The sequence below is a fragment of the Stegostoma tigrinum genome, chromosome 4 (genome assembly GCF_030684315.1).
Source record: "Stegostoma tigrinum isolate sSteTig4 chromosome 4, sSteTig4.hap1, whole genome shotgun sequence".
Taxonomy (NCBI): Eukaryota; Metazoa; Chordata; class Chondrichthyes; order Orectolobiformes; family Stegostomatidae; genus Stegostoma; species Stegostoma tigrinum.
The window spans coordinates 30367628-30382035 of NC_081357.1; the positions used below are offsets into that span (position 1 = coordinate 30367628).

General features: G+C 38.9%; 1 protein-coding gene across 2 annotated transcripts in view; it reads left to right on the forward strand.

Moving 5' to 3' along the window:
* hace1 (HECT domain and ankyrin repeat containing E3 ubiquitin protein ligase 1) overlaps positions 1-7036 on the forward strand; it is an 89380-nt gene extending 82344 nt beyond the window's left edge. For both annotated transcript variants that reach the window (XM_048531114.1, XM_048531115.1), the window contains 2 exons: positions 3966-4079; positions 6165-7036. In XM_048531114.1, the coding sequence (XP_048387071.1) occupies positions 3966-4079; positions 6165-6267 (217 nt within the window). In that variant the 3' untranslated portion in view covers positions 6268-7036. The remainder of the gene's footprint in view (positions 1-3965; positions 4080-6164) is intronic.
* The last annotated feature ends 7372 nt before the right edge of the window (positions 7037-14408 follow it).

Here is a 14408-nt window from a genome sequence, read left to right on the forward strand (position 1 = left end):
ATGCTGTCTGACCCTAAATTAGGCCATGTTTTACCAAATATGCATAAACCCTGTTCTGAAGAATTCACTCCCAATAGCTTCCTAACCACCGATATGAGACTCGTTAGTCTATATCTCCCCGGATTATCCCTATTTCCCCTCTTGAATAGAGGAACAACATTAGCTACTCGCCAGCCCTCTGGGACCTGTCCAGTGGCTAATAAGGATAGAAAGATCTTGGTGAAGGCCTCACTAATCTCGTCTCTTGCCTCTCTCCATACCCTATGGTAGATAGCTTTGGGACCTGGGGACTTATCCACCTTAATACTTTTCAAGAGACCCAGTACCACTTCTTTCTTAATCTCAAAATGCCCAAGCATATTAGCATGTTCACACAAATCTCCTCATTCTCCATATCCTTTTCCTGGGTGGATACTGACACAAAGTACTCATTTAGAATTTCATCCACATCCTCTGCTTCCAGGCACAAGTTCCATCCTTTATCCTTGAATGTTCCTGTTTTTTCCTGACTCATCCTGTTGTTTTTAATATATCGAGAGAAAGTCTTGGGATTCTATTGAACCTTACTTGCCAAATTCATTTCATGACCCCTTATTGCTTTCTTACTTCCCTGCTTGAGCTGTTAGCTGCTTTCTTTATATTCCTCACGAGCCCTATTCAGCTTCCTAAACCTTATGTATGCTTTTTTTTCCCCCTCTTGACTAAATTCATAACCTCTCATCAAGGGCTCCCTTACCTTGACGTCCTTATCCTTCCTCCTTACTGGTACGTGCTGGTCCTGAACACTCATTAGCAGGTCTTTAAACAATTCCCACATGTTAAATAAAAGCCAAACGAACTGTGGATGCTGTAAATCAGGAACAAAAACAGAAGTTGCTGGAAAAGCTCAGCAGAGGAAGGGTCACCAGACATGCTGCCAGACCTGCTGAGCTTTTCCAGCAGCTTCTGTTTTGGTTTCCTAACGTCAAATGTGGACTTGCCTGACAACTGCTCCTCCTAATTAACAGTCCCTAGCTCCTGCCTAACACTGATGCAATTTACCCACCATCAATTTAGTACCTTGCCACAAAGTCTTGACTTATCCTTCTTCATAGCCGTCTTAAAATTTAAGGAGTTAGAGACAAAAAACAAATCTGCAGCTGCTGGAATCCACAGTACACAAACGACAGCCTGGTAGAACATGGCAGGCCAGACAACATCTGGAGGAAAGGAGAAGACAACTTAAGGAGCAGTGATCACTATTTCCAAAATGCTCTCCCACTGAAAGGTCAGTCACCTGGCCAGGTTCATTAGCCAGTACAAGGTCCAATATGTCTTCCCCCCGCCCTAGTTGGGCTATCCTCATACCGTTTCACGAAGCCCTCTTGGATGCTCATAATAAATTCTGTCCTGTTTAAGCCTCATGCTTTAAGGGAGCCCCAGTCAATATTGGGGAAGTTCAAGCCACCCAAAATGACAACCCTGTGTTAATGTATCTTTCTATAATCTACATATTTGTTCCTCAATGTCTTGGTGGCTGTTGTGAGGCCTGTAGTATAATGCTATCAGTGATTGCACCCTTCTTATTTTTGAGCTCTGCTCATATTATCTCAGTGGGTGAGCCCTCTAGTTTGTCTGGTTGCAGACGTCATGTGTTTATTTACCTGTCTCTTGCCTGTCCCTGCTTTCTGATTTACTGGTCCTGACATGTACCTTCCCCTCAATTCCTCCACTTGCTGACCTATTGCTGTGGTTCCCAGCCCCTGCTGCTCTAGTTTACACTCTCCCGAATAGCACTAGCGTACCTCGCTGTGAGGTTATTGGTTCCCCGCCCAGTTTACTTGCAACCCATTCCTCTTGTACAGGTCACCCCTGCCCTCTGCACTAGATCCTTAGCCATGCATTAATTTCTCCGCTGTTTCTATTCCTTGCCTCACCAGCACATGGTACTGGTAGTGACCCAGAGATGACTACCTTCCAGGTCCTTTTTTTTTAACCTCTTTATTAACTCCCTATGCTCACTCCACAGGACCTCATCCCTCTTGCTACCAACAACATAGGTAGAAATGTGCACCACTGCCTTGAGCTGCTCACCCTCCCTCTTAAGAATTTTCTGCAATTGCTCAGAGATATCCTTGACCCTGGCACCAGAGAGGCAACACACCATCCTGGAGTCTCGAACACAGCCACAGAAATGCCTGTCCGTACCCTTAACTAGTGAGTTTCCTACCACTGTCACTCTCTTGGATCTTACCTGGCCTGCTCCAAAGCAGAGTCCATTGTAGAGCCACAGCCCTGGCTGCTGTTGCTATACTCCCCTGTGTCCCAGCAGTATCCAAAATAGTATACCTGTTAAAGGGGAATAGCCAGAGGAGACTCCTGCAGTACCTGCCTCCCTCCCATGGCAGCCGCCCATCTGCCTGACTGAACCTGTGGTGTCACCATTTCTCTGTAACTAGTGTCTGTCACACTGTGTCTCTCTGTCTGCCCCCTGTGTGCTCCCTTGTGTGTCTAACAACCACTCCAACTGAATGACATGGTCTAAGGAACTGCAACCAGTCACACTTCCTGCAGGCATAGTAGCCAGGGACACTAGACTGCTCCCTAATCTCCCACATCTGGCAGGAAGAGCAGACCACTGCCCTAAGTGCTATCACTGCCCCTTTACAGTAAGGAAGATTTTTTAAAAAATTACCTTGCTTGCCTTACTCACTACAGCCCAGTATTCAACTAAGCCCACCCTCGTATCAACCAGCAGCACTAACTGGTTACTTAAATTTCAGTGCAATTTTTACAAACAGATCAAACATCCTCTAGGCTACAACAAACTTCCTATCAGCTTGTCTCAATCTCTGTCACCTCCTGTGTTTTGGTTAGAGGAGGTGGGAAGGATGGAAACACTACAGTGATGTAATGCTTGGGGGCTCACCGTTCCTTGACACCTGCTTCTTCTTCCTCACTCCGCTGATCAGTCATGGTGACTGAGCCGACTTCTCCCAGAATGCTCCCTGGCAAAGTCTCCCTGCCATTCTCCATTGGATGTTCACTTGTATCATTATAGTTGGATTAAATTTAGCATTTTTATTTATGTATGTAGCACCTTTTTAACACAGTAAAACTACCCAAAGTATATCACTGGAGTGTTAATAATCAAAATTTTGCTGCTGAGGATCATGAGATTGTAAGATGGAAGACCAGAAGCTGGCACAAAGTGATTAGTTTCAAGGAGCACCATAAAGGAAGAAATGGTGGAGAGATTTAGGAAAATAATTCTAGGGCTTCAGGCCTAGACAGCTAAACACAAGATAGCAATGGCACAGTGATCAAGAATCAGTAATTTCTTTGCCTAGTAAGGGGAAGAAGTCTTGTTGAAGCTGATTTATTATGAGTAACAGCATTAGAAGTCCATTTTGTTATGAAGCTTTAACTGGGAAAGATGATGTTCGAATTATCAGGATTGTTTTATAATTTCAGAAGGCTGTCACTTAACATCTTTTCGGTGCCCGTTAATATTTCTGTTGGAGTGAAAAGCTATTGTCCTATCTGTTGGTATTGACTTTGAGATAACAGCATGGAGCTGGAGGAACGCACCAGGCCGGGCAGCATCTGAGGAGCAGGAAAGTTGCCGTTTTCAAGTTGGGATCCTTCTGCAGAAGAAACAAAGAAGGGTCCTGACGCAAAATGTCAACTTTTCAGCACTTCTGATGCTGCCTGGCCTGCTATCTTCCTCCAGCTCCACACTGTTATTTCTGACTCCAGCATTGATAGTTCTTGCTATTGCTATTGACTTTGAAACCTATATTTGGAAATTGAAAGAATAGAGCTCATCACTGTTCATCAGTAATCAGGATAATGAAATTTGACACTCTAAATTGAAGTGACAAGTTTATATTAATTTATTGTATACTTGAATGCTCTGTTATGACAGCGTTAGGCATTTATTTACTGAAAATATTGATGGATTTCTATCTTTGTATTCTCCAAAGCTCTAGGGTCCCACATGGTGGCTTCGCATATCTCATGGGTGGCAGTGGATTGCAGAAATTCACAATAGCTGCTGTACCGTACACTTCAAACCTCTTACCAACATCCAGTACCTGGTATGTAAACTCACATGTAAGACAAAACCTAGCAAGCATTTATGTAAACTGAGGTGAGGCAAAGCAAAGACTTTCTTTAATTCCATCTGTTATAAAATGAAATAACAGAAATACCTCATGCAGTTTCATCCAATGTTTTGACTTTCATAAGATTTCAGCCTTTAAAATACAATGAAGGAAGATAAATGCAAACAACAGAACTAATGCAAATATGGTAGATCCACATCACAAAGTAGTGGATAATATACTGGAAGTTCTCTGGTCATGCAGCAGTGTCTGCAGCTAAACTACCTTCCAAGTTCCATCAGGAAATGAAACATTCAACTGTATTTTCATTTAGTTGGCAGCTTTAGCATCCTTTAAACATGTTTCTATCTACTTTGAGTAATCTAAGTATTTTATTGGCCACGTCAACTGTCACATGGTCAAAGAAGTCAATATTACTTATACTTATGGTATCTGTAGAATGCAGATTATTTAAATATCTTCAGATCAGGTTAACAAATATTGCATGATATGCAAGTCTTGAGGTTTATTTTGGTTCAGGGTAGAATGTTTTAGGGTATTTAGATCATGCCATTCAGTCAGTTCTTACAAGTTTAAGTTGGAATCCTGAACTCTCTCGAGATATTTCAGGGAACTATGGACACCTTTACAACTTTGAATATCTCACCAAGTGAGGATCATGTACAGAGAGAAATTCTGGAACTGAAAGTAGAAAATAAGCATTTGGAGAGCATGAACAGAATTTCTTTTATACATATTTAGTTATTTAAATAATATATCTATAAATTATTTTATATAGTAAAATATTAGTACTTCATGGATGTGGGTTTGCTCGCTGAGCTGGAAGGTTAGTTTTCAGACGTTTCGTCACCATTCTCAGTAACATCATCAGTGAACCTACGACGCGCTAGTGTTATGTCCCGCTTTCTATTTATCTGGTTAGGTTTCCTTGGGTTGGTGATGTCATTTCCTGTTCTTTTTCTCAGGGGTTGGTAGATTGGCTCCAAATCAATGTGTTTGTTGATGGAGTTCCAGTTGGAATGCCATGCTTCTAGGAATTCTCGTGCATGTCTCTGTTTGGCTTGTCCCAGGATGGATGTGTTGTCCCAATCAAAGTGGTGTCCTTCCTTATCTGTATGTAAGGATACGAGTGATAGTGGGTCATGTCGTTTTGTGGCTAGTCACCAGAATACATGAACATCAACTAGCCACAAAACAACATGACCCATTATCACTCGTATCCTTACATACAGATAAGGAAGGACACCACTTGATTGGGACAACACATCCATCCTGGGACAAGCCAAACAGAGACATGCACGAGAATTCCTAGAAGCATGGCATTCCAACTGGAACTCCATCAACAAACACATTGATTTGGAGCCAATCTACCAACCCCTGAGAAAAAGAACAGGAAATGACATCACCAATGCAGGAAATGACCACCAACCCAAGGAAAGCTAACCAGATAAATAGAAAGTGGGACATAACACCAGTGCTTTTTTGGAGGCTCACTGATGATGTTACCTAGAATGGTGACGAAACGTCTAAAAACTAACCTTCCAGCTCAGCGAGCAAACTCACACCCAGAACTTCAACCTGAGCTACAAATCTTCTCAAAACTCATTAGTACTTCATATAAAAAAACTAAAGTATTAACATTTTACACTTCTTTAAAATTAATAAACCAGCTTGCCATCTTTGGGCATTTGGATGTATGCAAATTGCAGTCAAAACAATGCAACAATATATTGATCAAACATTGACTTTTTGAGTCAAGGGTATTAGGGATCGTTTTCTAAATTTGCATGACTCTAAGGAGCATCTTCCACCATTTGAGCATTCCATAAATTTTGAGTACTGTGTGCACATTTTTGATAAAAGGTAATGACTAGAGATTTGATTCATTTTGTGACTTGACTTCCTTCATTGTTATGGTATAGCATGACTGAGACCATGCACACGTGCTATAACTTACATGCTGTGTTTTGTTAGATTAATTGGTCTAAATTAGTTCTTTTACAGATTAATGTATTGTGACTGTAATAATGATGCTTACGGTACCTCAATGTTTTTCAGCATCAACATGTTAAAATTGCCAGAATATCCCAGCAAAGAGAACCTGAAGGATCGAATTCTTGTTGCATTACACTGTGGGAGCTATGGTTACACAATGGCATAAAGAAGGCTGAAAGTTGAAAATGGCTCCTGAAGAGACCTTCACTGCTTAAATGTTTTAAGTAATGTTTCTGATTTTGAAGAACTCCCCCTAAATTCATATGCAAATTTCTGTGGTAGCAAATCTGTATATGCATGTTAGTACTCGTGTAAAGCATTATGCCTGTGTGTGTACTTTAGCAATCTACGTTTTTTAAAGATGTTATGTTTTGGTACAATTAATTACGTATTTGTGATGAACTGTAGAAATTTTGCTGCACATTGCCAAACATTTGGCGTTATGAAATTGAAAGTGCCATGCCTGCAGGTGTACTCTGTACGCTTTAATCGGTGGCTGGGGTATACAAGTTCTATTGCCAAGCTTCATGCGTTAATAATAGGGAAGGAAAAATGAGAGAAAGTCAAGATCTCATTGTATTTTTTGTAAGATAGGTATCAGACATTCTATATTTTTTGTGAAGATATAAAGTTTAGTTTATTACTCAGACTTCACAATTTAACATCATTGAAATGAAGGGCATTGTCAGTCAAAATTACAGATTATATTGTATAGTTCACCCTAACAGCCAAATTACTTTGCAGCATTTCCTCTGCAATATCAGCTATTTAGTGACTAAAGTTTCATATTATGTATTTGTACATTGTGAAAATTATGCATTGTATATATTGCTTGAAGTTCTGTATATTTGTATTTGTAGGATATGATGCACCTGCTCATGTATCTTCCTGTTGTGCATGTCTTTTTTAAACTATTAAATTTTTTAAAGAATTAAGTCTTTTTACTTAATGCAAATAAGATAATATTACTGTGATAGTCTAATATATTAGAATAAAGTCGTAAAACCTGTTGTTGAGTGGCTTCTGCTCTGGGGCTCCCTCTCGATTTATTTGCTTCTCCATCTTTTTGTAATTAAGAACACAGGACATAATAGATTTTGCAGTGGGTCAGATTCCAAAATGATTTTTGCTCATTAGATTATTGACTAATCATGATGATTGAATCTGATGTTAAGTTTGGAAAGAGAAATAGAACTGCAAACTACGATTGTAAATTTGGATTAATAGATGACTACACACTGGTCAATTGCAGTGTAGTAAAATCGTAGGTGAACGTTGGAAGTTCAAAAAAAGCCTGAAACTTTAATAGAACTGATATATATCCCTATGGAGTAAAATGTCTCCTCACCAAATAAAACAGCCATGCTTGACAAATGAAGTGTGATGAGGTTAAACTAAAGGAAAAAGCGCAGAGAATAAATCCAGAGACAAGGATAAATGTGAAGAATAGCCTTGGAAGACAAACTGTAAAAAAAAAAAAGGGTATATTATGGGTCACAATGTATGGTTGAAGAACAATAATAGATGTTTTGATGATCTTTTTAAAACATTTGCAGATTACCTTGCAAACGAAAACAAGGAAACAGTAGTTGAAGCCTTCACAGAAGAGGATAAGATAGCAGATATGGTAAGAAAACTAATCACAAAGTAATAAATCCAAAATCCAAGTAAAGAAGGAAAATAATGAGGAAACAATGCCACCAGAGACTGTCAAATCCACAGAACCTGATGGCTTTAAAGGAATGGCAACTTCAATTACTTCACCTGCAGCTTTCCAAAGCATGCTTGATCCCGTAAGGTTGAAAATTTGGAAAATGTGACTGTTATTTAAAGTGACAGCAAGAATCCAGTAAGATGTTTGAATCTATGAGCAAATTGACTAAGCATATGGAGAAATTCGAGTGGATTAGAGAGAGCCAATAAAAATTTCCAAAGAGTAAGGCATGCCTAACAAATAGTAGAGAAATTTTGAGAAAAGTACTAAACCGTAAATAAAAGGACCAAAGTAAGGGTTGAGCTTAAAATGTTTGGGAAGACTTGTAGCCCATGTTGGATGGAGTTGTTGATTTGTTCACTGAGCTGGTAGATGTTTCGTCACCATACTAGGTAACATCATCATCAGTGTGCCTCTGTAGAGGTGTTGTCAGTCTGTCCTGCATGTTATGGTGCAGAGATTTTTTTTTCTGAGAGGGTTATGAACCTTTGCAATTCTATATGGCAGATGCTCAGCCTTAGTGTATGTTTGTTAGAAATTGATTTATAGAATTCAATGATGGAGTAAATTATTGGAATAGGTGAGTCGTTGAAGTGTTTGTCCAGCTGTGAATGAATTAAAGGGCATGATAGACTTGACAGACTGAAATGTCTAATCCTGTTCTGAAAATCCTAGAAGATAAGAGAAAGCTGTTAGGGCTAATTTATGACTTTCAGAAGATACTTACTAAGGCTCCACATTAATAGTTTCTGATGCTTATGAGAAAATTTTTATTCTTAATGTTGAGGAAAGAATATCTAGTTTTTCTTCCCTTTAAGGTTCCAATGATGAGATTATTACTTTATTTCTGTACATTTTTGCCTCATTAATACCCCAACTGACCTCATTTAAATGTCACTCGCAGTTGTCTTCTCTCAAAGTTAGATGATAATTCTCAACTTTGAAGGAGTTGTTAGTGTGGCAGCTCACTACTTGCTTCTCTGGCTTCCATTCACCAGTATCTCATTGTGTATCCCATGGACATTCTCTTCTATCCTGTGTTCACTGAAGTTGGCATCAGCATGTAATCTTCCTCCTCACGTTCGCATTGCTGAGTTCAGTCTGACTCAAAATCCACTTCAGTCCTTCAGAACTTTACTTTGGAGTTCAGTGACCCCTTTTGACTTTAAGGCTCTTGCCACGTTGCATTGCATACTGGGACGCAGCCAACTCATGCATCTTTTGGATCGTGGCTTCATTTCGCAGTGCTGATTTATATCACACTGGGAGGTTAAACACCTCCATGGATTGCATTGCATTTTAGCCAAAAGAGTTGTTGAATAGAATGAGGTGGGTGACAATTTTTGAGTGTAAATGCTGCCTCAAATAAGCAAGTTGATGATTCATGAGTATGGTGAAGTTTGTGTGAGGTAATAGAGAGAACATAGGGGCAGTGCAAAAGATCATTGATTTATTACCTACACTACTGTGCATTCCATCTGGCCCTGGAAGCGGCAGTGACCTGAGCTGCTGTCTGTGGCCAGGTTGGCTGTGTTTGGTGCCTTGTACTTTCTTGTGGTCTGCCAGTTATAGAATTACCTTCTCAACCACTCTGTCCACAGGACTTCTATGATATAGCATCTGCCATCAAAAGTAATATTCTAAAAGTGGGAAAACCCTGTTGCTTACAGTCTTTGCCATCACTGGCAAATTTATGTGGTAAGCAGAAAGTTAGAGTTGAAATAATTGATAATGAACTTGAATGAGAAAGATGTGATTTGTATATCCAATAATGAATGATAGAATTGGGTGTCAAAGATTATATATTTTTAATCAATGGCTTGTGACTGTAGAGTGAACCAGTAAACTGATGTTGCAAGCAGTTGGCAGCATAAAAAGTCGTGCTGGTTTTAGTATAAAATTAAAGACAAAGCTATCAGGGTAGACTTCTGTGCAAGTAAATTTAGGGCCATACCCTTTGAATAATTTTTCAAATGATGAAAATCAAGGAATGGTAGTGGTGCAAAGAGATTTACCGGCATGTGCATATAGGCCATGAAAATCTAAATGACAAGACAAGCTGAAGGAACATGATCCTCATGTTTGGGGAACAGGAGCATAAGGGAGAAAATATGTTTCAGCTGTTTTTTCAAATACAAAACAAATTTGGTGGACCAAATTTGAAAGATTGTGTGCAGTTTTGGGCACTGCACCCTTTTGAAGATGATATCAGCCTTGGTAGGAATGCTGCACCAATTCAACAAAATATTACAAGTGCTATACAAGTTAAATTATATTAAGAAAAGGCTCCACCTTACCTGAAAAATTTCGATTTTTAGAATTTTAAAAGAAATGCTTTCAGTAGTTGGGAGAGCGTAGGATAACATCGGCCTTTCAGGAGAGAAAGATTGGGGAAAATTTCTTTGTAGAAAGGGTGATAAAAATGCATACTCCTTGCACAAAAAATACTGTGCCAGCTTGATAAATAAACTGAACTTGAAGTTGTTCCTAGCCATGAATAATGAAGGATGTAAGCCAAGACAAATAATTGGATTTAGAATACAGATACGTTGCACCCCTATTCCTATGCTCCTAATACTTCTCTCATTCTCCTTTCATCTTTCAGACAACTTTTACCCACACTGTCTTATTTTCTCTATGTTCGTTTTTGTGGCCCCTCAAGGTATTCTTTTATGTTAAAGATGCTATAGAAAGGTGAATTATTTTCAGAAGTTGCATTTGCAAAAGAATGGACAATGTGTAGCTTATAAACATTGAGCTATCACAACAAAGGCACAGATTGTATTCCCGTGCTGTGTTACGAAATCTGGTAATAGATTCACTTTACCAATAAATATGCAACAAAATAGAAAAGACTAGAAATTTACAGAAAACAGTGTCAAAATCAAATCATAGTATCTGTGTTTATTGCATTAAATCTATAATTCACTGTCAGAGAATTCTTTGATAAGCCACAAATATTCACTCGGTGTGTTATGCTTTCTCAGATAATATGTCATGATTCAAAACTTGCTTCCCAAAAAGAAATTTCAGCAATTTATTTGGTTCAGAGTCAATCCTGTTGTAGGATGAGTCGAAATAATTAGAAACCCTGAAGGGACAAAGCTATATGAAGATTGGAATTAATTTCCCAATGCTGGTACCATTTTAACATGAAATATTCATCAGTTGGGATGAAGTTCATTTTGGTGATGCAAATAGAGGATTGGTGGAATTTCTATTTGTTATACACCCTACTTGTTATCATGTTAAAAAATTATACTAAATTTGACCGATATAATTTCTCCTTCACGAAGTCATACTGACTCTACTTGATTGCATTATGTACTTTTAAATGGTTGCCTTCTGCGTGTTCCTGACCAGAACAGCCTTTAGTCTATCCCTAGGTAGCATAACTGCTCTTAATCTCATTTACAGGTGTGAACCTTTTGCACTGCTCCCAATAATTCTCTCAACCCTCCTCTTGCTTTCAATTTACCTTCAAATACACATGGATCCAGATGGGTTAATATTGAAGACTGTCATTAGCAGCAACCATTATGGAGGTGTGATATGGACTTGGTGAGCAGACCAGCTCAGGATCTCGAAAGACAGTGTCCTCACATAGACACTTAGAGACTTTGAGGAGCACTATCAATTTAATGTAGCCTGAAACGAGTTGCTAACATGGAATGTTGTTCAATACAAAAGTATTTTCTGGGAAGTGATTTTCTTCCACCATATTAAACCAAGCTTGGCACTACAAATGTTGCCCACAGAAACAGAGGAAGCATAAGTAGGTCATTTTCTGGTCGGTAAGATATAATGGATGGTGTACCTCAAAGGTCGGATCTATTCACAATCTCAATAACTTTGATGAGACCAAATGAATGGTTATTAAATTTGCTGATTGTACAATGATTTGTTTGAAGCTAAGTTGTGAAGAAGACATGAGCCTGCAACAAGATTTTGATAGGTTAGTTGAGTGGATGAATGATTTGTACAGAATAATGTAAGAAAATGTGATGCTGTTCACTTTGACAGGAAGAATAAAAAGTGGCATATTATTTAAATGGAGGGCGATCACTGGACTCGTAAGAGACTTATGTGACTGTCTAGTATGAAAATCACAGTTTGCATGGAAGCAAATGGAATGTTGATGCTTATTCAAGGAGATGTGGAATATAAAAGTAGCAATGTTTTTCTATAGTTGTGATGGGCATTGGTTAGACCACATCTGGAGTACTGTGTACAGATTTGGTGAAGAAAGAACATATTCACATTCAAAGCAGTTAAGGGAAGGTTCACTTGACTGATTTCTGTAGGAGGATAGACTGAACAGGCCCCCTATTCATTGGAGTTTATTATAGCACCTCAAAGTGCTAAAAGGCCATTCAACTAATCAATTCTGTACCAGTGCTCCAGAGAACATCCCACCCAGACACCCCCCCCCCCCGCCCCACCTAATCCCAATAATCCCACAAAGAGTTTGGACTAATCCACCCACCCTGCACATCATAGGGCAATTTAACATGGCCAATCCACCAACCTCTACATCTTTGGACTATAGCAAGAAACTGGAGCACTCGGAGGAAACCCATGCAGACACGAGGCGAATGTGCAAACTCCATTCAGACTGCCACCCAAGGGTGGAATCAAACCTGGGTCCTTGATGCTGTGAGGCAGCAGTGCGAGCCACTGGGCCACCATGGTGCCCTGTTTACCAGAATAAATGGTCTTATCCTTATCTCATTGAGACTCACAAGATAATGAAAGAACTTGGCAGGGTAGATGCTGAAAAAGGATTTTCCCCTTGGAAGAAAGACTGGAATTTGCTGACACAATTAAGAATAAGGAGCATTGTATTGAAGACAGAAATTAGGAGAATTGTTTTCTCTCAGATGGCTATAAGTCTTTGGAACTCTCCCACTTTAAAGAGGTGGTGGAAGAGCCATTGAATATTTTTGATGCACAGTACGATTTGTTCTTGATTAAATTATCAAGGGAGTCAAATGATATCAGAAGTAGGAGAGACAGTTAAGTTAGGGTGAGACTCACATCTTATCAAACAGTGGAGTAGTCCTGAGGCAATCAAAAAGCCACTTCCGGCTCCTAATAGTTTTAAATAATACTTTGAGCTGTATTTTCATTGTGATATTTTCCTTACGTTCTCCTCTTTACCAGTTTCTTTATGGGTTTGCAAACATTGATCTGGAGTTACTCATCTTTGTGAGACAATTAACAGTCATCAGCTATAATTGCAGTTGCTTTCAACTTAGAAACTTTTCATCTCTTGGTTAGAAACTTATCCTAAAGGAAAGCTATTTTCAAATTTTTCCCAAAATAATACTCATATAAGACTTTGAAAATCTTACTCAATCTTCATAGTCCTTTGGACCTATTTAATAGATTTTGCTTTTCTCTAACAAATTCCATAACAATCTGATACTGTTTCTTTGGATCTAAATGTTTTTGTGTAAGCTTCTGGCGCTGACTCGTACATATTAAAAATAGCATTTTTTACTTTGCCATAATTATTAGACTGCATTCCTGAAAATGGTGAACACATTTCCGATACTTTCCCTGTGCACATGCTTTGCAATAAGAACACCTAACTTTCTCCTAGTTTTTGTAACTGTTGTTTGAGAAATTTGATACATCAAATACATTTTAACTCCCTCCTCATTGAATTTGAGCACCAGGGGAGTCTTTCCGGCCCTTGAATGACATAGACAATGGTGAGAAAGTTCGAAAAAAGTCATGAGAGATCAGGATTTTTGACATCAAGAGCAAGATGTCCCATTCTCTAACTAAGTGAACGGCACGACAGGAATCTTACTTGTAAGCAGCAAGAGGCCTATTTTCATGCATTAACTTCTCTTTGTTAGTTAATCTTGCCTTACTGACAGATGGAGATGTACAATTGCAACTTGGGAATGTGGTAAAGATTGTAATTGACAGGAAGGACAACCAAGAAGGGAAAATGAAAATTTGCGCAGTGGGAATGGGATGGCTGGGGTGGGGGTGGGGAGGGTTTATCAATACTAAGAGTCTGTGACTCATTCTAGGAAGCACAGCCGGTGATACCTTCCATCAAGATGTCAATGCACAATGGGAGTGAAAATGGCTGCCACCACACCTAGAGTAGCACAAGAAATCTTTCAAGGCCTTGCAGGGTGAAACCCTTAATGAAATTCACCAATGTTGACTCTTCTAGTAAAATTCAGCCCTAGGTAAAAATTCCTTACCAAATCATTACCAGGAGTTAAATCTGAATTTTTATCTAGTTTCTCTATGAGAATTCAATTTTGTTATATTCACTGTAGAGACTGATAACCTCTTTAAAAAAGATATTTCAATTCTACCGACTTTTGAAAGAAACGACATGACAAGATTTCAAGTTTAAAAATATTTATTAGAACGACCAAGCTAAAAGCAACATTGACTAAATGTTGCAGTGGCAACTAATGTTATAATGCAATCAATAGTCTTTGTATATTACAGCCACACTCCACAAGATTACAGTATTTATAGGAAACAGTCCACAAGTAATTCACAAATTTCCTGCCTGTTTGAAAAAATGGCTAAAGACTAACTAGCTTGGATTGTTTGGA